The sequence below is a fragment of the Hemicordylus capensis genome, chromosome 15 (genome assembly GCF_027244095.1).
Source record: "Hemicordylus capensis ecotype Gifberg chromosome 15, rHemCap1.1.pri, whole genome shotgun sequence".
Taxonomy (NCBI): Eukaryota; Metazoa; Chordata; class Lepidosauria; order Squamata; family Cordylidae; genus Hemicordylus; species Hemicordylus capensis.
This window is the reverse complement of record NC_069671.1, coordinates 19,750,491-19,777,619: the sequence shown is the minus strand read 5'-3', so window position 1 is coordinate 19,777,619 and position 27,129 is coordinate 19,750,491. Positions and strand designations below refer to the sequence as shown.

General features: G+C 56.7%; 4 protein-coding genes across 16 annotated transcripts in view; 2 read left to right on the top strand and 2 right to left on the bottom strand.

The window, feature by feature from the left end:
- GIT2 (GIT ArfGAP 2) overlaps nucleotides 1-2,116 on the bottom strand; it is a 30,165-nt gene extending 28,049 nt beyond the window's left edge. For 3 of the 5 annotated variants that reach the window (XM_053279924.1, XM_053279927.1, XM_053279926.1), the window contains exon 1: nucleotides 1,482-2,116. In XM_053279924.1, the coding sequence (XP_053135899.1) occupies nucleotides 1,482-1,533 (52 nt within the window). In that variant the 5' untranslated portion in view covers nucleotides 1,534-2,116. The remainder of the gene's footprint in view (nucleotides 1-1,481) is intronic. The other 2 variants (XM_053279925.1, XM_053279928.1) reach the window with 2 other exon arrangements.
- A 100-nt stretch (nucleotides 2,117-2,216) lies between these two features.
- ANKRD13A (ankyrin repeat domain 13A) overlaps nucleotides 2,217-27,129 on the top strand; it is a 32,785-nt gene continuing 7,872 nt past the window's right edge. Inside the window, exons 1-16 of one of the 9 annotated variants that reach the window (XM_053279937.1) lie at nucleotides 2,217-2,529; nucleotides 2,850-2,962; nucleotides 7,429-7,561; nucleotides 8,390-8,514; nucleotides 10,503-10,548; nucleotides 11,670-11,813; nucleotides 12,335-12,530; nucleotides 12,771-12,837; nucleotides 13,445-13,526; nucleotides 14,485-14,546; nucleotides 14,797-14,927; nucleotides 15,270-15,427; nucleotides 15,565-15,684; nucleotides 16,181-16,332; nucleotides 16,957-17,024; nucleotides 17,591-19,214. In XM_053279937.1, coding sequence (XP_053135912.1) covers nucleotides 2,256-2,529; nucleotides 2,850-2,962; nucleotides 7,429-7,561; nucleotides 8,390-8,514; nucleotides 10,503-10,548; nucleotides 11,670-11,813; nucleotides 12,335-12,530; nucleotides 12,771-12,837; nucleotides 13,445-13,526; nucleotides 14,485-14,546; nucleotides 14,797-14,927; nucleotides 15,270-15,427; nucleotides 15,565-15,684; nucleotides 16,181-16,332; nucleotides 16,957-17,024; nucleotides 17,591-17,792 — 2,073 coding nt within the window. In that variant the 5' untranslated portion in view covers nucleotides 2,217-2,255 and the 3' untranslated portion in view covers nucleotides 17,793-19,214. Of the gene's footprint in view, nucleotides 2,530-2,802; nucleotides 2,963-5,400; nucleotides 5,432-7,425; nucleotides 7,562-8,389; nucleotides 8,515-10,502; nucleotides 10,549-11,669; nucleotides 11,814-12,334; nucleotides 12,531-12,770; nucleotides 12,838-13,444; nucleotides 13,527-14,484; nucleotides 14,547-14,796; nucleotides 14,928-15,269; nucleotides 15,428-15,564; nucleotides 15,685-16,180; nucleotides 16,333-16,956; nucleotides 17,025-17,590; nucleotides 19,215-27,129 lie in introns of those variants that run through there. The other 8 variants (XM_053279931.1, XM_053279930.1, XM_053279929.1 and 5 more) reach the window with 8 other exon arrangements.
- C15H12orf76 (chromosome 15 C12orf76 homolog) lies at nucleotides 20,670-26,031 on the bottom strand. The gene is made up of 2 exons (XM_053279941.1): nucleotides 25,540-26,031; nucleotides 20,670-22,527 (listed from the first exon to the last, which is right to left on the bottom strand). Exons 1-2 carry the CDS (start codon nucleotides 25,685-25,687, stop codon nucleotides 22,442-22,444), a joined length of 234 nt encoding a protein of 77 aa, XP_053135916.1. The 5' UTR covers nucleotides 25,688-26,031; the 3' UTR covers nucleotides 20,670-22,441.
- SGSM1 (small G protein signaling modulator 1) overlaps nucleotides 23,922-27,129 on the top strand; it is a 62,557-nt gene continuing 59,349 nt past the window's right edge. Inside the window, exon 1 of the mRNA XM_053279921.1 lies at nucleotides 23,922-24,042. The gene's annotated coding sequence lies outside the window, so the exon portion shown is untranslated. The remainder of the gene's footprint in view (nucleotides 24,043-27,129) is intronic.

The following is a 27,129-nucleotide window of genomic DNA, read 5'->3' as shown; positions in this document are numbered from 1 at the left end:
CTGGCCCTCTCCACCCCCAGCACAGCATCCCTCCAGTGGCTGTTGCTGGGGGTCTATCTTATGCTTCTTTTTAGATCACGAGCCCTTTGGGGACAGGGAGCCATCTTATTTGTTTGTTTATTTGTTTTGTTTATTTGTTTGTTATTTCTTTGTGTAAACCGCCCTGAGCCATTTTTGGAAGGGCAGTATAGAAATCGAATAAATAAATAAACAAATAATTTCCTGGCCACCACTTTCATGGGATGACCCCTGCCTAGTCCTAGTGTTGTGAGAGAGGCAGAAGAATCTCTCTCCACACACCATGCATGATTTTATGGACACTCCTTCCCCTCTATACAAAAACGCCCTAGATTTCTGCAGCACTGCATTTTATCTTGTGATTTTGCTGGTTTCTTATAGTTGTGCACCAGTCAGCTTGAGCTCTCTGACTGGAAATGCAACATAGGCACGCTTGGAAAAGAGACTGAGCCCGAGCTACCGAAGGCTTCCCTTGGAGACCCCAGCCAGCCGCCTGAATGGTACCCAGAAGTCAACAGGGGCAACACGCACCCCACGGCCCACTCCAGCAGGCAGGCAGGCGGTCTCGGACAGCAGGCAAAGGGGAGCTACAGGTAGCCACATGTGGCTTCAAGGCCAGGGGCACAATCGTTGCCAGGCGGGGCCTGGAGAAAAAGAAGGGGGCAAGGAGAATGGAGTGCAGGCAGCCCACAGCTCCTGCCGCCTCTGCATCTTCGGGGAGCCCCAAGGCCAAGCTGGGGGGTTTCCTTGCCCCCCCCCCTCGCCACCTGCGCGATTAGCTCAGCCAGGACGTTCCTTCTGCAACCTGTTTCCTGTTTGGGGCCTGAAGCTGCTGCTTCTCCCTCAGACAGCCAGGAAGACAAGGAACCGGGTTCTGGGAGAGGTTTTGTTTCCAAGGCCCGTTTGTGCAAGAAACCCACCACCAGCAGGGTTCGCATTTCAGTGGGGCGGGGGGAGCTGGAGGAGGCCCCCAAGTTACCCGCTTTAAAACGTGGAGAAGGAAGAGGAAGCAGAAGAGGAAGAAGAAGAAGAAAGGGCTTCCTCCCTCCTCCATCATGCCGAGGAGGAGCCCTGCTTGGGACAGCGGAGGAACAGGAAGGAAGCAGCCCCCACCCGCAGAGCTCTGCCCGCAGGGCAGGCAGGGCCGCCCCCGCCCCCAAGGCCTGCAAGCCCCCCCACCCCATCCTCTTTTCCTGCCTCCACAAGGCGTTAACTCCGCGCCAGCCACAGGCCCCGCTCTCTTCTGTGCGGGGAGCATGCACTCTGCACGCGCTCCGAGGCACCTTTGCCTTCTCAGCAAGCATACTAACCGGGGGGGGGAAGGGGCAGAGGGGCGGGCTCCACTGAGAAAAACTGTTGCGCCCCCCCTCCACCCCGGACGCCTGGGTCCCTCGGACGCCTGGGTCCCCACCCCAAGAAAGATTTCTCTCTACCGCCGCCGTCCAAGACCCCAGGGGTCTTACCCGGAGCGCTGCAGTCGGCGCACACCTCGCTGCTCCGCATCCGCTTGGACATGGCCGAGCCAGGCCGGGCCGGGGGTCGCCACTCGGGCTAACGGGTCCCTCTCGGCGCCACCAGTCACGGAGAAGTAGCACTGCGCATGCGTACGCCAGCGACGCGCCTTTCCTGGCGCAGCGGCGCCATCCTCCAAGGCGCTCCCGCACGCGACGTACGCAGCCGCCGCCGCTGCTGCTCTTCTAGGGGTTGCATACGACGCTGGCGGCCATCGTGGTGCCTGGCAAAACAGGGCGCGGCCATGTTTGTGGAGGGCAAACCTGGTTTCTTCCATCGCTATCGCAAACCTGGCGACTTCTATCGCTATCGTTTTAAAATAAAAACATTTTTATCCCCACAGGCTTAAGTCCAAAAAAACAAAACAAAAACCCCCAACGCATATTTTAGGTCAAGGCAAATAAAATAAAATAAAATAAAATAAACGTAACCTATTTTTTTGGATTTTTTTAAAGACAGGCAAAAATAATGAATGCTGCATTAAAAAAAAATACTTGTTTGAACCAGCCTGGCGTCTGGAGGGTCACCTGTGTGGCGACTTCCCAGTGGGGGAGGAAAAGGGAAAGGCCGCCCTTCTTCAACATGTAGGCGCCTTTTCTCAAAATGGCGGCGCTCGATGGGCGGGGGGAGGAAGAAGAGAGGAGTGGGGGGGGAAACACCCCAGCCTGCCCTTTCCCAAGATGGCCGCCTCCCATCGGCCTGGGACCGCGGTGCCCTCAGCCATCATGGCCGCCATCCGGGAAACGGGAGGAGTGGCTGCCCGGACCCAACATGGCGCCGGAGGCTTCGCGAGAGAACCGCCGAGGGCAGGGTGGTTGTTGCCCGGAGCGGTCGCCACTGTCGCGTCACCGCCGAGTCCTGGGCCAGCCCCAGAGGCCGCCCCGCGGGGCGTGGGGAGGGAGCCGGGCCGCGATTCCCCTCCTGCGCCTCCCCGGGCCCCCTCCCTGGTCTCCAGAGGCCGGTGGTGCTGGGCTCCCTGGCCGGGGTTAAAGTTGAAAGGTGGGGGCAGTCAGGAAAGGGGGGGGCTGGGGGGCAGGCTGGCAGGGGGGGGCAAGAGCTACGAGGGAGGGGCTGACACATTGGGGGAGTCAGGGGCTGCTCACATTGGGGGGGGCAGTTTGGGGTAGGGGGTTGAGAGGTGCCTTAAACCCCCCATATCTGAAGGGGGGCAGCTTGGGTAGGGGGCCTGAGGTGCCTTAACCCACCCCACCCCCCATATCTGAGGGGGGAGGAGGGGGCATGGTTTCTCAGGAGTGGGGGTGGCCTCTATAGGACGCCCCCCTTGCAAAATTCTCCCCCCACCCCACCCACCCCTGCAGGAGGGGAGACCAGGAGGGTGCACAGGATGAGCAGCCTCAGCGACCGGTTCCCTTTGCACGACTTGGTCTGGAAGAACGACTACCGGCAGCTGGAAAAGGCCCTGGAGAACCAGGTAGCCGGGTGTGGGTGTGTGCAGGGTGTGGGTGTGTGGGGGGGGTCCTCTTCTGCGTGGGGTGGGGGGCCTGGAGGGCTCTGTCTCTTCCCATGGCAATGGCTTCCTGCCCTGAAGCTCAGCGCCACATGCATGGCATGGGGCCCGACCCCCTTCTCTCCCCACAACAACCCTGTGAGGTAGGTGAGTGGGGGGAGAGAGAGAGCAGCCCAAGGGCATCCCGGGGGAGTTCCATGACTGGGTGCGGATTTGAACCCCACTGATTCCTGGGCACGCATGCATGTTATCCTTCTCCTTTGCCCCACAGCTGGGGGCTAGATTTAGGTGTCGTCATCCTGTGTTTGTTTTAAAAAGGAGGTTACCTGGAAGAGAGAGATGCGTGTTCTTTCAGACTCATTAGAAGGACTGGTTTACGTCTCCTGAGGCCAATCTGAAATCGGCCCAGAAAACAACGAGAGACGGAGGACGTGTGTGCATGTGTGCGTGTGTGTATATAAAGCAACTGATTCTCCAGCTGTGTCATTAAGAATCTCCTAACCTAAAGCAACTAAAAAAGGAGCTGAGCTTCCCCATGAAATACAAAATAAGGCTGGAGGACTGGGACCTGGGGGTTGGGACCTTTTTCTCAAAGGGTTGCCAACTCTGACCGAAGTGATTCCTGGAGACTCCCACCCCCCCAATATTTTTCATAATACCAAGCCATTAAAATCGGCAGGATTGTATTTCATTCTTTTCTGTGGGGGCTAATTCCCAGAGATTCCAGTCCAGACCGATTCTGGGAGGTCGGCAATCTTGTGTTCTCGTCCCAGCCGTTAGGCAGGAAAGGAAAGACAGGCCAGGTAGTCTTCTTGAAGTGGCGCTTTTGTAAGCAAAAGCAAAGATGAGTAAGGGGTCGTATCCTGGCCTCCAGCACCACTGGGCAACCAGAGGGGAGAAGGTCTGGCAGGGCTTTCAGGCTGCTCAGGGACGAGTGCAGCACAACCTTGCAAGACAGGGAGTGTGAGTTGCCTCCGTTGCTCAGCAGGGTGCACCTTGGTATGCATTTGGTGGGTGTCATGTGAGCATTGCCTGCTGGTAAGAGATTCCCCCTTAGGGGATAGGGCCGAAGCTCGTCTTTGTATGGCGAAGGCCCCCTGTTTAGTCCCTGGCAGAACCTCCAGGTAGGGCTGGGAGATAAACCGGCTGCCTACAACCTTGGAGAGCTGCTGCCAGTCAGTGCAGACAGTCCTGAGCTAGACTGGCCAAGGGTCTGACTCTGTATAAGGTGGTTTCCTAAGTGGTTGGCAAGATGCAGCCAGTCAATGTGGACAATTTGGAGCTAGGCGGACCAAGGGTAAGGCAGCGCCCTGTGCTGTGGATTCCACTAGTAATAATTTCTCGGGCTTCCCCTTCTGCGAGCCGTGAGTCGGGGGGGGTTTCCAGACTCTGCTGCAGGGTTGCCTTGTTCTCCTCTGAGGTTCCTTTCCTCTCTGGAGTGTGGCTTGCTGGCCCCCCTCGTGACCCACTGCTCCCTGCAGACATGCTACGGAGCCATTTCAGGACTCAACAGAGTGGCTCCCTATGAACTGAGCGTAGAGTCCTGCGTGTTTGAAGGAAGGCCAGGAAGCCAGGCAGGTGTGTCAGTGGGCTAGCTTGCCCCCTCCCTCTGAATGCAGCCTGCCAGCCGGCAAGGGAGCAGCAGCACTGCAGGGCCTCCGCCTTTCTCCAGAGCGGAGGAGCTGCCCTGGCTGGCTAGCAAGCCTCTGCCCCACCCCTTCCTCCTGTAGGGAGGGCTCCTCTCTCTCTCTCTCTCTCTCTCTCTCTCTCTCTCTCTCTCTCTCTCTCTCTCTCTCTCTCTCGCCTGCCTCCTCCCCAGCAACAACTGGGACTTTTGAAGCGTGACTTCTGTTTGCAGAAGTTGGCCAAGCTGCGCACTTCCTTCCTCTGAGCAGCCAGAGAGAATGATTTGGGCAGCAGAGTTAGGCAAGTCCTGAAGGACGGGGGAGGCAGGGGGCATAGAGGAGAGCGGCAACTGCAGCCTCTCCCGCCCGGGGACTCTGTGTGCCCATGATGGAAACACTAAGACGGGGTTTGGGGCTTGCCTGCCATCGCTGGACATCTATTCTGCAGTTATGCGTGCCGATATTCTTGCTGTACTTCCTCCAGCGTAAGCAGAACCCACAAGCTCCTGCCCCAAGCAGCTTGCAGACTAAAACTCCACGGGGGTCAGTCAGTCCCCGGACATTTCAAGGCCAGCGTCTCCCCCCCTCCCCTTATGCCGGTGTCCTCTTTGTCTTCTGTTCTTCTTGGGTGTTGGATTGGGACCAAGAGCCCTGAGCAGAGCCGGGCCCAGCCCCTTTTAGCAGCCGCCGTGCAATGGATCGCGCAAGACCTCTCTGGCTGGGCTCTCTGTGGATTCTTGCTCTTCCCCTTCAGTGATAGATGCTCTTCTGTTTCAGATGGCAAAAGCTATTAGTGGCAGACGCCTAGGTAAGGCGGGCGCGCGTTCCCCTCTGCATGCTGGTGGCTCTCCTCCTGCCGTGGCGTGGCCTGCACTTTGTAGTGGTCTGTCCCGAGCGCTCATTGTCCTCTCTGTGTTCCTCTGTGTGTGTGTGTGTGTCACCGAAGCAGGGACGCGTCTCCACTGGCCATCTGTCTCCATAACGTCACCAGACAGTTTACAAAGTTGGCTTTGTAAAGGTCGTCACCCACTGTGCGCATCTCGGGCATCTTGGCATAGCATCCTCTAGTCGCTGCCTAGGGTCGCGGCCATTCCGGGTACAGGAGGACAGAAGCTGGAATGCCAGATAGTTGTTTATTTAATACAGTTCTATACCGCCCAAAACGCAAGTTCTCTGGGCGGTTTACAAAACAATAAAAACAGCCAATAAAAGGTTGAAACCTTTCAGCAATTAAAATTAAAAAGCTAAACCTATTAAAACACAATTAAAACAGTATCTAATTAACCGCCTGGGTGGAACAAATGCATCTTGACTGCCTTTTTAGAAGTTGTAAGAGACGGGGAGGCTCTTATTTCAGCAGGAAGTGGGTTCCAAAGCCTCGGGGCAGCAATAGAGGAGGCCGGTCCCTGAGTAGCCCCAGTGGCAACTGCAGACGGACCCCTCCAGATGATCTCAATGGGCAGTGTGGTTCAAAGCAAAGAAGGCGTCCTCTTCAATACCCAGGGGGCCCCAAGCTGTTTAGGGCTTTATAGGGTATAACCAGCACCTTGTATTTTGCCCGGAAACTTACCGGCAGAGATCTATGATGATGATGATGATGATGTTAGTTCAGTAGCAGAAGCTTCAGTGCTTCCAGATCAAAGGATCTTTGGTCACAGGGCTGGAAAAGACCTCTCTCTGCCCGGCCCTGGATGCTGCCAATCAGAGCAGGCAGTATTGGACTGCTGCTCTGTCTAGCCCAGTATTGTCTACGCCATCTGGAAGCTTCATATGGTCATATCCGAATATGGGAGTGTCGGCCTGTGTTCCGTCTAACAGGGAGTCCCGGATGTTGTTGACTACAACGCCCAGAGCCCTTGCAGCTGGGGATTCTGGGAGTTGTAGTCAACAACATCTGGGAATCCCTGTGAGAGGGAACAGTGGTGCAGGCCTTCCCTTCAGGGTCTCATCCTGCAGCTGCGGGAGGGGAGAGCAACCCACCCTGCCGTGTCCTCGGACGGAGGTTGCAAGAGGGAAGCTTTGCCCAGCTGGGTACCCAGTGGGAGGAGATCTTGCAGGAGCACACGGCACGAGCAGAGGTTAAGCAGGCTGGGGCCAAAGTTTCCCAGCCGGTTTGCTTGGGAGGCCTGTTGGTACATTCCAGCCCCACCCACATGCACACAAGCAGCAAGTGGGAAATTACCCACGGGGGCCATGGGAATGCTTGCTCCCGTGTCCCCGCAGGGCTCCAGACTGGGTCAGGAAGCCACACCAAGAGCAAGGCCACGATTCTCCCTGCACTGCAGACGGGGCAAACCTCCGTGGGGAGCACACGTGCTTTGCGTGGCAAGAGTCCCAGGCAGCGTCTCCGATTAAAAGGGCTCTCAAGTTGCAATGGATGGGAAGAGCCTCTCTCTGCCCGGGAGAGAGGCTGCCAGCCAGAGTGGACAGTCCTGGGCGAGGGAGACCAACGGTCTGAGTCGGCACAAGACATTTTGGCAAAATCCACCCAGTGGCGGTTAACTTTTCATTGCGAAAGCTGGGGTCGAAATGAACCGCCCAGCCGTGAGGGGTCCCAAACAAGCTGTGCTTTGAGAGATGGCCACTTCTTCTGCCCTGCCCTGCCCTTCCGTTGGCGTTGCTGTCGGCTTTGAGCTTGCCTGCCCATGTGGCCCAATAAGCCCCACGCCACCGGCACGGAAGCCAGCAGCGCAGACGCCATGTCCCATGTCGGGCTCCATGAAGCCTCGCGCGTGTCTGTCTTCTCGCCCGTGTGTTGGCACTCGGGCCTCCTGCGAAGAGGCCTGACTGCTGCCTTTTCAGCAGGATGTGGACCAGACGGACCCCCGTGGCCGGACCTCGCTGCACCTGGCCGTGTCGTTGGGGTACATCGAGTCTGCCAGAGTCCTGCTGAGCCACAAGGCAGACGTCACCAAAGAAAACGCGCAGGGGTGGACGGGTAAGGGGCAGGAGCGCAGCCGCGGGGTGGGTGGGGGGAGGGCTGGGGGAACCCCACACACTGGGACCGGAAGCAGCTGTGTGCTTTGGGCAAAGGGGAATGGCATGGCCGAGCTGGCCTTGTGGGAGCAAGCCTGGGAGGTCCCCTTTGCTAAGCAGGGCCTGCTCTGGTTTGCATCTGGATGGGTGAGTACATGTGGACACTGTCTGCTGAAAGGCCGTAGCTCAGTGGACAGAGCCTCTGCTTGGCATGCAGAAGGTTCAATCCCTGGCAACATCTCCAAGAGAGGGCTGGGAGAGACTGCTGCCTGCCACCTGGGTGAAGCCACTGCCAGTCTGTGAAGACAATACTGAGCTAGATGGACCAAGGGTCTGACTCGGGAGAAGGCAGCCTCCTTTGTTGCGGGAAAAGGGGGCTTCCAGGCCACTGAGTGAAGATTGTGCTGGAAGCAAAGGCTTCGCTTCACATGTCTGTGTTGATTCACTGAAAAGCAACAGGCTGTAAGTTCGACCACTCAAAAGGAAACCATGACCGCCTTCTGTTACAGGGATGGGTGGGCAGATGGACAGCAGAGTCTTCTGACCCCTGGAAATGGAGGAGACGGTCCAGAGGCCCGACTCTTCCCTCCAGTGGGACAAAGCAGACTGCAGAACCTGGGTTTGGGGCTGGCTGGGGACCAAAGTGCCACCCAAAGCGGCAGCCCCTCCGTGGACCAGGAAGGGCGAAAGGGGCTGGACTGGGCAAGCAGACGGGGTCAGCTGCAGCAGGTCCCTCCTCCCATCAAGATCTTCCTGCAGCCTCCCCTTTCCTGGCTTCTCTTCCTTCTAGTCCTGCATGAGGCTGTGAGCACCGGAGATCCAGAGATGGTCCACATGATCCTGCAGCACCGGAATTACCAGCAAACGTCTGCCACCCTTGGGGGCGTGCCAGAGTTGCTTCAGAAAATCAAGGAGGTAAACCAGGAGGCCTGAACAAGGTGCCTTGTGAACAGCTGCTTTCAAGCGGCACTGTTCTCAAAAGGCCACCTTTTATACCTTTTGAATGACACATTGGATAATACAATGCATTTGAATAACGCCATAGCACATTTGGGTTGGTTTGTGTGGAATAAAGTCATACTTTGCAATGGCCTGCAGACATCATAGTTTGCATACACAATCCTGCCACTGAAATTACTAGATGTGCTACTGTTTACACCAGAATGTGCTATTTTTTAAAGGAGAAATTCTGAATTTAATCATCATTTCATTTTAACTTTTATTTTTCTCAACAGAGTTTTAACACTCAATAAACAGATTGATAATTCCAAAGTTACATCATGCCTAAGAGAAGCAGAAATTGACTTGATGGCACACTTTACCTTTAAGAGAAGCAGAAGATCTTTTTCAGATTCAAAATACCATACAGTATATGGTAATTGTTCAATATAATGAATAAGGTTTGGAGTGGAAATCCCACACATTTCAACTGGTTCTTCTACTTCTCTTTTGCAAGCGCATTAATTTTTTTTAAAAATCCCTTTACATATATTTGATTTCTTGAACTTTCCTCGAAGTGTAATTACGCAAAATAGCTTTGCCCAGTTGGTGATGGGCCTTGCCTGCCCATTTTGGCATATTTCTGGGTGTCTCCAGCTGAGCCTAATAGGCCCGACTCCATCTGGGGTAGTTTTATGCATTCCTAGAACCTGCATTATGAAATGTAGACTCCATTCAAGTCCCAATACTTCCGCTTGAAAAGGCACTAAACTGAAACGCCCCGGCTTAACTCTGCCCTCCATTTCCAAAACAGCTTCTCTGCTGGCTTCTTTGCCTTTCGGAGGCAAGAAAAGCCTTTTCCAGAGAGATTTCACTTCCTTCCACCTGGCTGCATGTTTGAATCTAGAGACTTTGATCTCTGCCTTGTTTTATTGTGGGTTTGTTTGTTTTTTTTTAAATGGTGGTTTTATTGGCATGTTGTTTATGATTTTATTATTTCTGGGAACTGCTTCAGGCGCTTTGCTGTGGAACTGTAAATAAATCTGAGCAATGAATAAAGCAGACCTTGACCTTCCTTGGTTCTAGGTGCCAGCCCAAATATTTAGGAGCCAGACAATGCACACTTGACAAAATTACCAGACTTAGTGATGGAAATTGTGGAGTAAATAGGATTCTCTTTATCCTCTTTACAAGTGACATAGAACAGAACAGGGCTAGAGGGACAAATAAAGATTGTATTAAATAACTGCCTCTGAATATCCTAGTCTAGGCGCCAAATTAAATTTTTAGGTGCCATGGCTCTCTGGTGCCTGGGATTTGTCAAATCCTGGAATAGAGTCCAGCATACTAGAAATTGTTTGCAGGATCTCTGCATCGGGTACCCCAGAGTCTTCTGCCTCCAAACAAGGAAGCTTTCTGTTGGCTGCTGTGGCTAGTGGCCACTGACTGATCTGTGCATTTGCAAAATCCACTTGTTCTGCAATTTCACCATCCTGCGGTGAAATTGAAATGAAATGAGTTCCACAGACCATGCCCTGCAAATTAGCATATGTGGTTTATAGGATGCATTCGTTTCATTTGACTGTAGTGCCCTACATAGGTCCAGTTCAGACAACCAAATAACCCCTGGCTTGATCCTGGTTTGCTTCAGCTATCCAGATTTAGATTCAACTACAGTTTCCCAGGTCCGCACCTAAAAGGAAATCATGATGGGGAGGAGATGCAGAGCTGATAGAGGAAGCTTTCCATCTCCTCGTTAAGCATCCGAAGGGAGTGTGTGCTTAGCCCGGCCCTTGGGCTCTGTAGGCTGAAAGCAAGGCCTCACGCTCCTCCTGACTTTTGGGGTTCCAAAACAGCACTTACTGTTTGTCAGGATGTCTACCCTCCTTTCCAAGTGTTATGCCCACATAACTAACCTCTTCCCTTGCACCATCCAGTGAAAACCTTTTGCTTTTTTCCACTAGACTCCGGATTTTTACGTGGAAATGAAATGGGAATTCACCACCTGGGGTAAGTCTGAATCCAACTTTCTTCCCTTCCTTTTAAAGCTAGATCTGCCAAGGATGGCAGGGGCAGGGGAAGGTCTCTGGCAACCATTAAAACATTCCAGGAACATCCAATTCCGTCCACATCCTCCCTTGAATTGGAAATTTCCAGAAGGTCTCCTTTGGCAGGGGTTTCAGGGGATGGTGGGAGTTGTTGCCCAACACTGTGGTTTGATGGCTAAGCAGGGATTGCTGGGGTTTGCAGTTGGATGGGTGAGTGCGTGTGAGCACCGCCTGCTCAGTTAGGGCTTCGTGCAGGGCTGCTCCACTTTAGACCTCCTGCAGATACTGACTTACAGCTCCCATCATCCCCGACCATTGGCCTCTGTGGCTGGGGATTCTGGGAGCTGAAGTCCAATAACATCTGGGGACCCAACAGTGAGAATCCCTGGTGTAGACAATGCTGAGTTAGATGGATCAAGGGTCAGACTCCGAAGATGGCAGCTTCCCATGTTCCTAGCATCTGGGAATCCCTGGTGCAACACAGATTTGCAGAATTCCTGCTCTGTGCAGAGTTCAGCTGCGCAGTCGATAATGAGGGTTTCTTTCCCCCGTGCTGGGTATTCGGCCACAATGATTGGCCGGAGCACCTTCCCTGCAAGGAAGGCTGAAGTGTTTGGGGACCGATGGGAGAGGCCAAGTGAGGCGAAGGCAGGAGCGTCTCCGATGCATGTTGCGGAGGGCCTGGGGGCAGACGGAGGTGACCTCCGAGGAAGGTCCTCCTCCACACAGCGCAGCATCAATGTATGGCATTCACCGCTGCGTATTGTGGTGATGGTCACTGACATGCAAAGTTGTCAAAGGGAATTAGACAGAAGCAAAGGGGAGAGGTCCCTAGGCAGCTATTGGCCATGTCAGCTCAAGGGAGCCTCCATGTCCAAAGGCAGTCTACCCCAGAAGAAGCGGTGCTGGGGACAGGCACCCACGGAGGGCTGTTGCCTGCAAGCCCTGCTTGTGGGCTTCCGGTGAGGGCCTTTGCTTGGAAGCCAGAGGCTGGCCAGGTGGAGCCCGCCTGGGCCCGGCCCCTCTTCATGCGCTGGCGTGCCATTTCCCCAAAGCTCTCGCTCTTTCTCCGGCTCCTGACAGTCCCGCTGCTTTCCCGGCTTTGCCCCAGCGACGTCTGCCGCATCTGGAAGAGCGGCACAAAGCTACGAGTGGATATCACGTTGCTGGAATTTAAAAACATGAGCTGGGGACGTGGAAAGCGCAGCTTGATCTTCAGGGGGGAAGGTAGGTGATGGCCAGGCCGTGGACAGGGATGATGGGAGTTGTAGTCCAGCCCCATCTGGGGACCCCGGGTGGGGTGGGGTGGGTGGAGAAGCCCTGGGCTCGTGCCCCTTGGAGTGCGCCCTACCAAAAGGGACCCTCAAAAGTGGTGGGCGACAGACTTGTCTTGTTGCTGCCTAAATCCCAAATCAATCTGCATAATCTAAAGTTAGCAATTAAAACAGCAGCAGCAGCAGCATGCAGTTTGGATCCAGCAGGCCGTTAAAAAACACCCGTACCTGAATGGCCGAATCCCCAGAGCATGTTTTAAAGATTAAAACCCTGTGCTCTGATCTGTGTCAACGATGAGGATGCTCTCATAGGGCTCCTCAAGCTGAAGTCCCCCGATGTGGCTGGGCTGGAACTCCCCGGGCCGCCCCCAGCCTTCTGCTCCCAGAGACCCCCAGTCTGGAGCCCAGCTGAGCCTGGAGAAGCCCCCTCCCTGTTAGCCCCACCGCCAAGAGCCTCCCCTCCTGGCCCTGCAGAAACCGGGCACTGGGCAGAGCTGATCGAAGTGAACCACGACGAGAAGGTGGTGGCCACGGAGCACTTTGAGATCAGCCGGCAGATCAAGTGCCTGACCCTGGACGCCATGAGCCCCGAGAGCAAGGAGGTGGAGAGGCGCCTCACCTCCCCCATCCTCAGCACCTCTTTGGATACGAAGAACATCGCCTTCGAGAGGTCCGGTCAGGGGAGGGGGGCCTCGGGGCGGCGGGAGAGAGGGGCCCCCCCACTCCTGCCCCTGGAGCGCTTGGCTCTGAAAGCCCCCTCCTGGGTGGTGGTTCTCTCTCTCTCTCTCTCACGTTCTGCTCTGGGCGGAGGGTAGATCGGAGACCTTCTTTGTAAACTGGGAGAGAGGGGGGGGGACTGGTTTAGAGGGGGGCATTTTTTGCTGGTTCAAAGGCCTCCTTTCTCCTGCAGAAATATGTCTGGTTTCTTGGTCTGGAGAACGGAGAGGAGCGAAGTGGTGAATGACTACGAAGCAAAGGTGAGGAGCCCGCCGGGCCCTGGTGCCGGAGTCCCTTTCCTTGGCCCCGTTGCAGCCTTGCTGGGCCCCACTCCTGGCCAGAAGGAGAGCGAGGAGACGCCCTTCCCAAGCCCAGGGCTGGGAGCTTGTGCTGGGCTGGAGCCTTTTAGCACAGTCCCAAAGGAGGAGATTTTGGGGCGGCAGGAAAGGGCGAGAGGTGTCCTTTCTCCTCCTCTCCAGAAAGCCAACCCGCCCCCCGCAAACAGCCCCACAAGGCTGCTGTCCGAGGCAGGCTGGAGCCCTGGAGAGAATCCCCCCCGTGAGCGGCTGGGGACGGGCCCCGCTGGTAGAAATCTGCTGCGCTGCTTTGACCTGCCAGCAGATGGCAGGCTGGCATTGGCGGGGGGGGGGGGGGGGCTCCCGTCCACGCCTGCCTGCTGTCCGAAGCTGGGAGTGGAACCGAAGACCGGGCTGGGGGGCTCCTTGCCAGCCTCCCCCGGCAGCGCCACCCTCCAGGGCTGCCCAGGCTGGGTGGCGATGCTGCTGGCTGGTCTCTAATGGCAGCCCTTCCTTCCTTCCTTCCTTCCTTCCTTCCTTCCTTCCTTCCTTCCTTCCCACTGCCATGAAGGTCTACACGGCAAACAACGTGAACATGGTGACCAAGGTCCGAACCGAACACTTGACGGAAGAGGAGAAGAGGAGATACAGAGGTAACTTGGCTGGGCTGGCGGGGAGGCCTTGGGGCTGCAAGCCGGCCCCTTCCAGCAGGGGGTGCCAACAGAAACGCCACTTTCTCTGCCCCCCTCCGCCCCCCCCCCCGCCCTGCCGTGCACCAAGCCCAGCGGGAGGAGAAGTTCTCCCACCCCTGCTGCCCTTGGCCATCTGCTCGGGAGGCAGGCAGAGAGCCAGGGGGCAGCTGGCTCTTTTCGGACACTTGCCGCTGCCCAGGGTCTCACAGAGCCTTGTGGCGGCAGCACGGTCTTGCGGACGGCTCCCCAGGCAACGGAATGGCTAGTCGCCACGTCTGGAAAGAGGCCACTTCCTAGCCTCCAGGACTTCCACATGGTTGGCTTTTTTGCACCACTGGGCATTTTTCAGTTGGTTTTTTTTTTTTTTAAATGCCTCGCCCACCTCTGCAACACAAGGGGTTTACAGGGCAGCCCACGAAGTGATGAAACACAAAACAGTCCCAAAGAAACAAACTTTGGAGGAGAGAGGCAAATGCAGATAAAGCTCATCAGCATCGAGTTAGACGCTGGGAGCCTGAGCAGAGGAAGAGCCCTCTTAGCCCAGGGCCTCCAACCCTTCTGAGCGGGCAGGCTTGGGAAGAGCGTTCCAGCCCTGGGGGGCCACCGCAAGGAAGGTCCTCCTCTCCCCAGTTGTCGCCATCTACCCAGCCTCTTTGGTGGTGGTGGGGGAGGGCACCTGAGCCTGGCCTCCGCTGACTCTTGCTCCTGGGGAAATGGGGTGGGACTCACCCCCTGCGTCCTCCCCGGTCCCGAGATGCAGAGGGGCTTGATTGTCCTCCCAGCTGCCTTGTGCAGAACCCACGGACAAGGCTGGTCTTTGGAGCCTGTTTCGGTCGCGCTGTGGGGCCGGGGCGGGCCATCTGGCTCTGACCCAGGGAACTGGGCTCACTCCGTTTCCCTTGCGCTTCCTCCTCCCCAGAGGACCGGCACCCGCTCGAGTTCTTCCTGGGAACCATACAGCACGAGTACGGAGCCCAGCAGGTGAGTCGCCTCTCTTGGAAAGAGCACACATTTGGACTGACCCCGGCTGGAAGGGAGGTGGAGAGGGGATCTGGGTGGGCGCTGGAGGGGGCAGTCCCGTGGCCCAGGCTGGCGTGCTTGTTGGCTGCGGGAAGAGCTGGGCCAAATGCGGAGGAGTCCAGAGAGCCTCTCCTGGGCCCCGTCTCCCCACCTGCGGTCCCAGCACGCGGCATCGTTGGCTGCCCGGCCCTTTCTCTCCTCTCTCCCACAGGACCTCACGACGGAATATGCCACGGCCAACAACCCCACGGCCATCACTCCGGAGGAATACTTCAACCCCGCGTTTGACCTGAAAGACCGGGACGTGGGGAGGCCCAAAGAAGTGGCCGTCCAGACGCGGAAGTAAAGCCCTTCTCCTTGGGGGCTCCCGGGGCGCTTCTCTGCCCCCCACGCATGCCCCTCTTCCCCTGGAGCCAGTCCTGCTCCCTTGGGAGACACGGCTTAGAGCCTGCTGGCCCTGCTTGAGGCTGCGCAGTCCACCTGCGCTCTGCTGGGAGAGTGTCCCCAGGCCAGGGGACCGACCACAGCCGGTCTCCCAGGGTGTGGCTGGAGTGATGAGGGGGGTTCTTTCGGTGCTGGGGTGCAGCGCAGGAGCCTCTGCCCACTACCCTCTTCCGTGCTCGCCTCTCGCTTCCAGCAAGCCACGGAGCCCTGGCCCCAACTCTGAAACCAGCCTCCTTGCAGGTTTAAAGCAAACTTGTGGATGTCCGAGGAGTTCCCCCTCTCCCTCGTGGAGCAGGTCTCCCCCATCATCGACCTGATGGCCAGGACCAGCGCCCATTTTGCTCGCCTCAAGGACTTCATCACCTTGGACTTCCCACCCGGATTCCCCGTCAAAATCGGTACTGACCCGCTTGTGCTCCGCCGGCTTCCTCTCCCCACACCCTCCCTCTTTGTGATGATGCTTAGCCACTCCTGGATGAAGCGGCGGTGCTGAGGAGGGTCCTCTGGGGCCTTCCCTGTCCCTCTCACCCTGCAGAGATCCCCTTATTCCATATCGTGAACGCTCAGATCACCTTTGGAAACGTGAACGCCTGCAGCACTGCAGAAGAGGCGGCGCCCCAGGCGCTCCGAGGGAGCCAGCAGCGGCAGCCGTCGGGTGAGGATTAGCAGCACCCCTCTCCCGGGGCCGGTTGGTGGAAGCGGCCAGGGGGTTTGCATTTGGTCCTCAGACGGGAGCCCCCCTGGAGACTCTGCCAGTAACGCTGGTGGGGTGGGCCTCCGTGTCCTGGGCCTGCCTCTTCTGCAGGCCCTCCCTGGCACTTATGACCCTGCCAGACTGAGTCGGACCCAGCCGGTGCTTGACCACAGGGCTCAGCCCCCTCTGTAACGAGGCCGGCGGGGTAGCCGGCGGAAGCGGCCTGGCCTTCTCCGGACAGGGGCTCCAGGGCTTCAGGGAGCAGCCTTTTCCAGCCCAGCCCTGGGAGTGAACCTGGGGCCATCGGCATGCCAAGCAGTGTCTCCTGAGCCAGAGCCCCCTCCTAAGTCCGAAGCCCCCCCCCCGTTGGCTGTACACCAGGGGGGGTCTCTGCACGCCTCGGGGCATTAACGCCGGGTTTGTCTTTCTCTCCGATATGCCCCCTTGGCTGCTTCAGCCTCTGCCTTTGTTGTTGACCAGTCCGTCTTTGAGGTCCCCAAATCCTACCACGCTCAAGACGACGGCAGGAACATCCGGGTGCAGGACGAAGACAACGAGATCCTGCAGTTCGCCATCCAGCAGAGCCTGATGGAATCCCGCTGCAGCAGAGTGAGTCCACCCCCCGCCCCCCCCCCATGGCACAGGAATTGGCACTGGCACCGCGCTTCTGGGCCACCACAGACCCCAGTTCTTGTCCAGGTGGATCACCCCCAGTTCAGCCCTTCTCTGCGTACAATGTCAGTAGTAGTGGCACCTCTGAAATTAGAACGTTTGTCCCATCCATCCATCTGTCTATCTATCTATCTACCTACCTTCTACCGAGTCAGACCCTTGGTCCACCTAGCTCAGGACTGTCTACCCAGACTGGCAGCGGCTTCTCCAAGGCTGCAAGCAGGAGTCTCTCCCAGCCCGATCTTGGAGATGCTGCAGCCAGGGAGGGAACCGGGGACCTTCTGCATGCAAAGGAGACGCTCTTCCACTGAGCTGTGGCCGCAGCCCCCAGATTTCATTGGGCTGCCTTACTTGCCCTGAACCTCATGTGCTGCCTTGCTGTCCGTTCCCCCCAGTTGGGAGAGATCCTTCTGGCGCTCTTTGCAGCCCGCTGGGCAAACGCCCGGTGCCAGTTGCGCTGGCCTGTCCGGTGCCAGGTGGTGTCTTTTTAAAACGGAAACGCCTGGCCCCTCGAGCCCTGTGTGTGTGTGTGCTGGATCTGGGCTTCTGTGTCTTTCCTAGGAGGCCTTGGGCACAGATTCCAACGGGGCAGCTTCTTATTCGCAGGACCTCGACCTCCAGTATCAAAGGTAACGTCGTTTCTCGCCAGAACCACGAGCCGCCCGCTGAGCAGGGCCGGGCAGCAAAGGCCTGCCGCGTGGGCCGCTGGGCCTTCTGTCCTTCGGGGCTCGTCTCCTCCCCGTTGACAGCCGTCTCGGCCAGCGGCCATGGGCACGCCTCCTCCATCCGCGAATTCTGCCTCGGGCGAATCTCCTGCCAGCCGTGCCATGGCCTGACCCTGAGTTCTGGGAGTTAGGAGAGGAACGGACCCCTGTCCACTTTTCTCCACCCCAAGCCTAACGCGACAAGCCTCGCCTGGGTCCCCTCCCCACCCGACCCCATTGCTGCTTCTGCCCTCGTGTGAAGCCTGGGAGCCAGTGGTGGCCCCCGCAGCCCCCAGAGCAGCTCCCCCTCATTGCTGTTGGGGGGCTGCATGAAGCTTCAGCCAGCTCTGAATACTCTGCACGGCCCCTTGTGAAGGCGGCCCCCTCTTGCAGGGAACACTGCCCTGGGAACCGGAGGGTGCCTTCCCCCCAAGCCAGGCTGGGGGGTGCCTGGCCGCTGCTGGAAGGTGTTTCTCTCCCTCCCGCCCCAGGGCCTTGCAGGAGAGCTTCCGGGCCAGCTCGAGCCCCGCGGCGGCTCCCCCGAGAGAGAGCGCCAGCCTCGACCGGGACTTGCAGCTGGCCCTGGCGCTCTCCGTCCAGGACCAGAAGGAGCTGGAGCAGCAGCGGCAGGCGGCGGCGGCGGAGGCGGCGGAGCTGGAGGAGGCTCTGCAGCGCTCCCTCCTGGAGAAGTAGAGGGTTGCTGCCGCTGCCGCCGCCGCTGCCATGACACCCCAGCCCAGCCCGTGAAAGGAGGAGGAGAGGGACCTGCTCGCCTGGGCCTGCCTCGCCTCAGCAGCTGCTGCCCGCGGCTTCCATCAGCCCGTGAACGTGGTGCCATCCAGATCTGCCCTCCTCCTCTTGCATGCTGCCACCTCTGGGCTGGAAGGGAAACTTCCTCCGCGAACTGCCTCCACCTGGCCGGCCCAGATGCCTCTCCGAGAGGCCGGCCGGCATCCTTGCCTGCCGCGGGAATTGCAGGGAGGGGAGCCACTCGAGCTGGGCGTGACTTGCCTCGTGGCCTACCCAGGACCCATCTCAGCCAGCAGGCCCTTTTCGAAAAACAAACCAACCCTAACTGTGGAGGGAGAGGGAGAGCCGTCTGCCTAGGACCCCCTTTTCCTTCCACCCCTTAACCCTAATCCCAGTGGTTTGCCTCTCTGTAGCAGTTGCTGGCCAGCCCCTTCTCACACTCCAACAGGGAAAGTCTCTGACCTGAACGGGGTGCTTTGGAAGGTTGCTGCTGCTTTTTTTTTGTTTTTGTTTTGTTTTTGTTTTTTTAAACATTTGTGGGGAACCACTCTGAATGCCCACAGGAAAGGGAACCAAGGGCCTGCTGAAAGTGGGTTTCTGTCAACCAAAAGGGAAATCCATGTTGCCTTCCTAGACTGCAGAGCGTCTCTGTGTCTGTTTTAAGATTTGTACAACTGCCCATGAGGACTAGCATCTTGAGCAATACAGGAATATATATGTTTGTGTGTGTGTAAAAATATAATCTCTTTGTCATCCCTCCTGTGGGCAATGGATTAGAGCAGGAGTGCCAGCACCTCCCCCCAAGACAGTCAGCAAATCTACCCGGTTCTTCCTCCTCCCTTTCCTTCCCCCTCGCCCGTTGTTTCAGGAAACCTGTCCGGCGGGGGTGCGGATGGCCAGGGACACACAGGCAGGGCCTGTGAAGGCAGCAGTGGGCAGGCTTCCAGCCACGGCTGCTGCTTGCCCGTGTCCCTTTTAACTTTCTTTGAGGCACCCTCCGACTGAGGGAGGCCAGCACTTCAGGAGTGGGCGCTCTCAGCTCTCTCAGCAGGAGCAGTTCCTCCTCCTCCGCATCGCTCGTGGCGGGAGCCCTCCCTCTTGCTGCTCGGGCCGGGCACAGGAGCAGCCTCTGCTCACCATCCGTGTGCAAGAGACATGCCAATCACTCAGCAAAGCAGCCTGCCGCTGCCGCCTGGTTCTAACTTTTCCTCCTCTGCCGCCGGCTGCCCAGGGAAGGGCAGGGTCAGGGCTCTGGGCGTTGAGTGGCGCTCTCCAGGCACTTCCGGGGAATGTGTAACTTAAGCTTAGATTTCACTCCGAAATAAAGAGCAATGCTCCTTTTGAAGAGCACTGTCGCTGCTCAGACGGCTTGACTTGTTCCTTGCAGTCGTTCCATTTTCCTTCTGCTTTTCTCGTATCAGCACAGCAAACCTCACTGCTCTCCTCTGTCTCCGATGCCCGAGAAAGACCTCTTCCCTCTCTCTGCGCAAGCTCTCCAGATCCCCGGTCCTGCTCAGCGCATGGGGGTGTGGACCTCTTTCCCCCACTGCTAATTTTGGCAGGGCAGCCAGCGTTTGAGGCAGCCCAGCTCTGCTCCACACTGACTGGCAGCAGCTCTCCCAGGATCCAGGCAGGGATCTTGCCCACCCGTACCTGGAGAGGCTGCCAGGGAGGAGTGAGCCTGGGACCTTCTGTATGCAAAGCAGAGGATCTCCCACTGCGCTGCCGCCACATCATGGAGCAAACAAAAAGGGATTCTGCAGGACAGAGGCTCTTGTGTGCTCCTGATTGCTTATTACCTTATCTTGCTCTCCAGACGACGACTTTTCCCTGCCGGGAAGAAAGCCTATCTTCTGAGCACCATAAGCCGCAGAGCTGCCTTGCTGCTGCCCTCTCTGCCTTGGCTCCTTTTTCCTTGTCTCATGCTGGGCGTTTGATCCTGGCCACTCTGCTCCCACCACAAAAGCGCGAGAGAGGTACCCTCCTCCCTCCACTCGCTGCTTATCACAAATAAAAGTCCACAGCCGTAAGCCCCACGGCTTAAGGCCAGCCACCAACCAAGAGTGTCGGAGAAGGGTCAGAACAGACGCATGCTAATCTGTGCTGACAGTGTGATGCTTCGCAAGGGAGTGGGGTTTCTCTCCTTTGGAAGTGATGAGGGGCTTGTTGGGGTCAAGAGCGCGTTTTCCGAGAAATGAAGCACCTTTTCCTGTCCCTTTTGATCGGGCTGTCTTTTAATTTTTTCTTTTTTAATTGAACATAGCAAACATCCTTTGTGTGTTTTGAGAAAGTGGGGGAATCGGAACTGCAGCGCATTTTAAAGTATCGCTCCCCTGCTCTTAAACACCCGTTTCCATTTGCAATAGGAGTCGGTTCCTAAGCTGGGCCTCCTGCTACATACACAGTGGGAACGCAGAACGGTGGCAGTGCTACAGACGCTCAACTTTGGTATTTTATTTTATCAAGCTTCTAGACCTCATGTCCACAAGCAGAGTGGTATGGTTAGGCATGGGCCTGCAGGGCCCTGTCGAGCCCCTTGGCTAGTTGCAATGAGACAGAATTAGTGCACATCCTGTAGAAATTATGCAGCCGGCACTGCCTGCAGAATTAAATTTTTGAGCAGGGAACACGGACAGCTCTGACCAGAGAAAAGGCTCTGCAGAGAAAGGCGTTTGGCCTGAATCACAGAGTCCAGCTCTTCCTCAGCTTCATGCCTCTCCCTGCTTCAGAATGGGAACTGCAAGGCCCACCATAGAAAGATGAAAGGTTCAGGAGTTATACAATGCAAAGCCCAAATAAGTGAATCAGAACAGCCGCAGATCTACTCCGTGAAGCTCATTTTATTACAGGGCCACATCGCCACCTGCTCCAAGAGAATGCAAACGCCCACAACCGCCACCTCATCCTCGTAGGTTAAGACCTCAGAGAGACTGGAGCGGAATCCTTGCAAAAGTGACATTGGAGTGAAACCAACTAAATAAAAATAAGTTAGCACAGTGACAAAGTTAACCCTTGTTAAATTCCAAAACCTATTAAATGTACACCAGGAAAAGCCGCTTTGAAGAGTGCAAAGCAATGAAAGAACAGGAACAAAACCACAAGTGCCATTTTTCAGTGCCAGTTTACACGTTGCATCGTCCCAGGTACCAACGGTCTCCAGGTTTATACCTGGAATCCTTACAGCAGTTGATCTGTCAAGCAGAAGAGACTCCCACAAGGCGCCCCATCTCTGGCGAAAAGGGACCAGGCAAACTAGCCCTGGGCTCAGTACAGTGCCTATAGCAGAGAACCAGGGTTCCAAGGTTACATTCAGAACAGTACCTTGAATTCGGCACAGAAGCTGCTTAGAGGTTTCTTGCGCCATACCAATCCCATGGTGCAAGGAAAGAAAACAAAGTCCTCTGGCTGTGATGCTACACACCTTTCCTAAAACAAGTGCTGTTACGCTCTGCTGAAGGGAGGGAGGCTGTAGCCAGCCTCCCCTGTCGTAGTCCAGGCTGAATTCAGCTGATCTTGCGAAAACAGCACTGATGTTAAGTGCCGTGCTACAGGAGTGGGTTCAGCTAGTGCAGGGAAACTGACCGATTATACTTAAGTGCATCTGGTGAAGACCCAGCCCTAAAGATCTACTCGAGAGCCGGGGGTCCTGTGCTAGGCTCCCCCAGATGTGGTTGACTACAACTCCCATCATTCCCAGCCGCAGTAACACTGGCTGGCTGGAGAAGATGGGAGTTGGAGTCTGCTGACAAATGAAGGATTTTGCGGGGAAGAAGAGGAAGGAGCGCAGGAGGTTCGGACAGAGAAGCAACCACACCGTGTAAATGCGAGAAACAGGAAGAGGTATTATCCATTCCCCACATGTGAAAGGAGAATTCCGAAGTATCTAATTTCTTACACAAACTATGAGTGTTCCATGTTGTGAGCAGCCTATAGCTGAAGGCAAAATGGAGAGTGAACCCAGTTTCTCAGAATGCACCATTGCTGTGCTTAAGGAACATTTGGGAGGTGCCATTTGTCAAGCCGCCCAAGGAAAATTGGAAAAATCTCCAACACTGGAAAATTCAAACAGTAGTGGAAGGGGAACAGGCTCAATACCACACAGCTATTCTTTTCCTCACTTAGAACATCACAGCCAACAATCCTAAAACAAAATGCCTCTAGTCCAAACACACAAAAAACAGGCAGAAACGTCCATCACAGTTGCTATCAAAGCTTCTCTCTCATTCCGGAGGAACCAAATTCTTAGCATTCTTGGAAGTCTGGCAACCTGGTGGCCGTCTTTAGGTGCTCAATGCTAGAAGTGCTGGTCAGATTTCAGAAGATCATGCCTCTGCCAACACATCCCTGATGCCCGGCAGAGGGGTCAGATCAGGAGAAAGCAACTTTTAACAGTGGAAATGGAAGCAAAGACTACCTCAGTCTTGTGATCAGCTGTGGAAGTTCAGAAGCTTGACCTGCAAGAAAGATGGAGCCTGGGATTGCCAGGACACATGGCAAGGGTTGGTACTGCCACCGGGGAGCTTGGCTCGAGACGTCATGCCAGCCACCGGGCAAGAGCAGAATCCAGCCATCCTGGAAACATGTCTCACGGACTACCGCCGGCGAATGGGCTTGTAGATGCACACCGCCATCAGGACCATGGCGATCAGCAGAATGCTGAAGACGCTCCCCATCAGAACTGCAAAGGAAGGAAGAGCATGAACAGGCGAGGAATGGAGGAGGGCAGCCAGTTGGGAGCTTGCGATCAGGCTGTTCCAGAGCAGCAACATGATACGAAATACCACCTTATCAAGGACAAGCACACAACACAGGTAGCTGGGAGGCCAAGAAACCCTGCGAAACCCTCTGGTTCCTGCAACAATTTGGATGTGTGACACCCACAGTCTGATTTTCGCTAAACTTGAAATAGTCTTGAAATTCTGCAAGTTTCGTATCCAAAGACAAACCTCCCAACACACCTTGTTTTTAGCTTTAGGTGAAATGCAGCAACAATCTACAAATCCTGCTATCAATCAACAATCTACAACCCCTGCTAACTTGGAAAAGAGGCACCTTTTTAACACGGTGATTCTCTTTATTTAGCAGTGGGAGAGTAACTGGCCCTCTCCACCCCCAGCACAGGACCTCCAGTGACTGTTGCTGGTGTCTATTTTATGTTGTGTTTTTTTTAAAAGATTGTGAGCCCTTCAGGGACAGGGATCCATCTTATTTATTTATTATTTCCCTGTGTAAACCACCCTGAGCCATTTTTGGAGGGCAGTATAGAAATCGAATAAATAAATAAATAAAATGTAGAGAATTGCCCCCTGAAAGATCCGGGATATCGACGTCAGTTACCTCCCAAATTGCTCAGTCTTTTGCCTGAGAAAAACCCCTCAGCATTTGCTTCAAATGCTGCTTTAGGTGAAGTGGCCAGTTCCCATAACGGCTGGCCCCTTTATGACTTCCCATGATCCAAAGTAAACTCTTAAGAATACCATCCATGCACCATTCCCCCAACCCCCAAGCTGTTCCATATGCATGGAACTCCCAGGCTCCATCTTCCTTGCAGACCAAGAACATAGTAGTATGCATCCTCCCTTATATGGGAAAGCTGATCACAAGATTTTGTCTCCACCAAAGGAAAAGTGCGCTGTGTGGGTGCTCCTTCCCGTCCATCTCTGTGGCTGGGTCTGCCCACTGATTAAGGCTTTGATCTGAAGACATTTATTGCAGAGCAAGCCTGGTGGAAATCAGCAGGACTTAATTTCCGGGGGAACATCTGGAGGCTTAGGTGGCGAAGGCTGTTCAGTGGATCAATCACCTGCCCTTTAACAGACTGGCTTGAAGTCAGGCGCGTAACAAGGATGGGGCAAGGGGAGACAGTTGTCTGGGGGCCCCACTGCCTGGAGGGGCCCCCCAGAGGCACCTCACATGGCTCCCCATTGCCCCCTGCCCAGCCCCAAGGCCCCTCAGCCACTTGCCCTCTTCGCCCTCCTCACTCCGGCTTGTCCTCCTGGCCCAGCTGCCAAGAGCTGCTTTCCTCCCGCCTCTCAGCTGATTGGCGGGTGGGTGGGCGGGGCTTCCAGGGAGGCCTCCGTCTAGGCCTCTGTGAAGCCTGAACTCGAGTAGGGCCCCAGCCAGCCAGCCAGGAAGGAGGAGGCAGCCAGAGTGGCCACCCCGGTCTCTGCCGCAGAAGGCCCCCTGCTGCCAGGTAGAGTGTGAACTCCTTTTTGTGGTTACCTTTCCCACCCCCCCCCCCGATATATAGGGATCTGCTTGCCATAGGGCTTGGATATGGGGGGGAGGGACTGAGAAGTCTCTGAATATTTATCTTTAAACAGCTTGGAAAATGTGCTGGCTTTAAAAACAAAAACTATCTAAAAAGTCCTATAAGTGGCTTGTTTCATGGCAGAAAATTGCAAAAACTTCTGGAAGAAACAGTATTATATTTATTTTATTCATCCATTCATTCGTTTATAAATGCACTTATGTTCAAGTTGTTTTGCAACCCAGAAGGTCTGAGGGAGAACTGAAGCAGGTGTGGTGCTTTTATTCTATTTTATTTTTCCTGTGTGTGAACTGCTCTCCAATAACTTGCAGGGACTTTAGGGTAAATCTGGCCCACCTGTGAATGCAGCACCTCCATCATTCCAGAGGAGGAGAGGTGTGTTAAAGGGCTTTAAAAGCCTCGTGTGAAAAACCTCCTGGAATCAAACTTGACTGAATTTGTTCAGAATTCTGAGAAAACGAACATAGGCTCACCCTGCATGGCTGAAAGTCTCCTTTGCTAATCTGCAGCGAGGGGCCCATTTTAATCATTCATCTTTCTAGTGTGTTCTAGGCATTAAAAGTAGCACGAATATATAGTACTCAATGTATATCACTATATATTGTGACGTGTGCATGTGTGTATTCAGTGAAACGTATTCCCAGGCAGCAGACTTATTTTGGAATATCAGACTTAAATCCTTGGGGGCCTGGGGGGTGCGGAGGCCCTGGACCTTAAGTGGGGGGGCCCCATTTCAAAACCTCGTCTCTGGGCCCCTCCAACCTTGCTACGCCCCTGCCTGAAGTGAGACATGCAAGGCGTCATCAGAGCCCCGCAAATCCGCCCCTTCCCAGTCCCCGGAGGAGGGGCTCCGTGGGGAGACGGTTTCACAGCAGCAGTGGCCTGGGGTGGCTGGAGAAAGGCCACTCGGAGCCAGGCCGCCCCTGCCCCCTGGGACGGGAGGAGCAGCGAGCGGCCCTCCTGCGCGGGCGGGGGCAGCCAACGCGGGCACCCCCGATTAGGGAGGGACGCCGGACTGGAAGCAGGAGGCCGCCTCGGTGCGGAACGGCCCGCGGCCCCAGAGAGGGGAGCCTCTGCTGCCCCGCGGCCAGCGCCCCTCCTCCCCCCGGCAGCTGCGGGCCCAGTGGCAGCTCCCCCCCCCGGCGCCTCCCGCGCCCGCAGCCTGACGCTCTGGGGACACCCCCCGCCCCCAGCCGGGCGGCCCGGGAGTAAAGGCGCCGCCGCCGCCAAGGGGAGCCACCCGGCGCGCCCCCTCCCCAGCAGGGGAATCCGCATTCCGCAGAGGAAGCAGCCCCCTCCCTCCCTCCCGGACTCTGGGCGGCCCCAAGGGGACCCAGGCGTCCGAGAGGCGGCCTCCCCACACCTTGCAGCAGGAGCCGGCGGGGCGGGGAGCCAGGCGGAGGGGCGCGTTCGCCTTACCCAGGTTCTGGCTCCGGAGGACGGCGTAGGGCCGCGGGGGGCTCGGCGGCGTCCCCTCCTCCTCCTCCTGCCCGGCTCCGGCTCCCGGCAGCAGCAGCAGGAGCATCGCGGCGAGCGGCGGCCGGCAAGCGCCGCGCCGCAGCAGCATCAGGCCGCCTCTGGGGGCGTGCAAGGGGGCGCCGGGGGGATGCGGCCCGCGGCGAGGGAGGGAATGATGCTGCTGGCGGGTGCTGGGGGCTTGGAGCGGCGCTGGTCTCCGGGCAGAGCCGCCTCAGGCCGAGCGGGCAGCGGCCCCTCTCCCGCGGGACAGCTGCAGCCTCCTACCCGCTGGGGCGGGGGAGGGATGCCTTCTGCACATGCTCAGAGGGGAGGAGGGCGTGGCGCGAGCACCGCTTCTTGGGAGCGGGGCGGCCCTCCTCTCCGTGCAGCGGACAAGCCCGGGGAGGGCTGCGGGTGCTCTCCCTTTCTGCACCCCTCCTTTGCGCGCGCCCCCCCCCCCCGCCCCAGTTTCAGGTTGGGACACGCTGGTTTGGAAGTAGAGAAGCGAGCTTGCCCGCTACGCGGAGGGTTTTATGACCCGGGCGGGGGTGTCTTTTCCCAGCCCTGCGTTGTGCCCGGCTGGCATGCCGGGAGAGGTAGTCTCTGTGCAAGGAAAGGAAGGATGCCTTCTGGGCTCGACTCTGGCTCGGTGCCGCCGCCGCCGCCGCCAAGGGCAGCACGAAGAAGACGGTGAAGACCGCGTGCAGATTCTGCGCATCGCTCGACTTTGCTGCTGCTGCCGCTGCCCGTGGTGGTGGTGGTTGCGTGTCGCCGCCCCCCGTTAACCAGGGCTGGCCCTTTGGTGCCCCTCCAGCCGAGAAGCGCGGACTCACTCCTTGGCAGCGAGGTGGGAGGTGGGTCCAGTGGGAGAGAGTTCCCAGGGCAGGAGGAGGCTACCCACTGTGCGAAGAGCACTTCCGAGCTGGAAAGAGGCTGCTGCTCATTTGGAAATCCCGCCTGAGGCGGCCATCCCGACTCTTCCTGGAAAGGGAGGCTAAAGCAGGCAGTTCGTCTTCAGGGAGGGAGCGTTGTGGCTTGCCGGGCGGAGGGTCAAGGAGCCAAGAAGGCGGCTGTCTGTGTCTCTTGGGGTGCAGAGGCGCGGCGGGGGCTGCAGCACTGCGTATTACCTCCTGAGCCCACTGGTTGCACTTCAGGGGTGCAATCCCCACCCCCACCCCATGCAAGGCGGTGACCTGGGCGACCACCTAGATCGGCTGGCTGGCCCTGCTTCTAATGGTCGTTCTGCTTGGAGATTCTTTGTGCTCTTAAAACCCGTGGAGTTTTATTTTTAGTGAACTGTAACTGTCAGAAAGACAACCCAAGTTAGGAACATAGGAAGCTGCCATCTACTGAGTCAGACCCTTGGTCTATCTAGCTCAGGATTGTCTTCACAGACTGGCAGCAGCTTCTCCAAGGTCGCAGGCAGGAGTCTCTCTCTCAGCCTTATCTTGGAGATGCTGCCAGGGAGGGAACCGGGGACCTCAGATGCTCTTTCACTTAGGCCCCATCCCCTAAGGGGACTATCTTGCAATGCTCACACATGTAGTCTCC

Bases quoted from the DNA above. Each gene is read 5' to 3' on its own strand.
- C15H12orf76 (XM_053279941.1), bottom strand. From the start codon at position 25,687: ATGCTGCTGCGGCGCGGCGCTTGCCGGCCGCCGCTCGCCGCGATGCTC. The intron at 22,528-25,539 runs GTAAGGCGAACG...CTTCCTTTGCAG, and splicing joins CCTCCGGAGCCAGAACCTGG to TTCTGATGGGGAGCGTCTTC.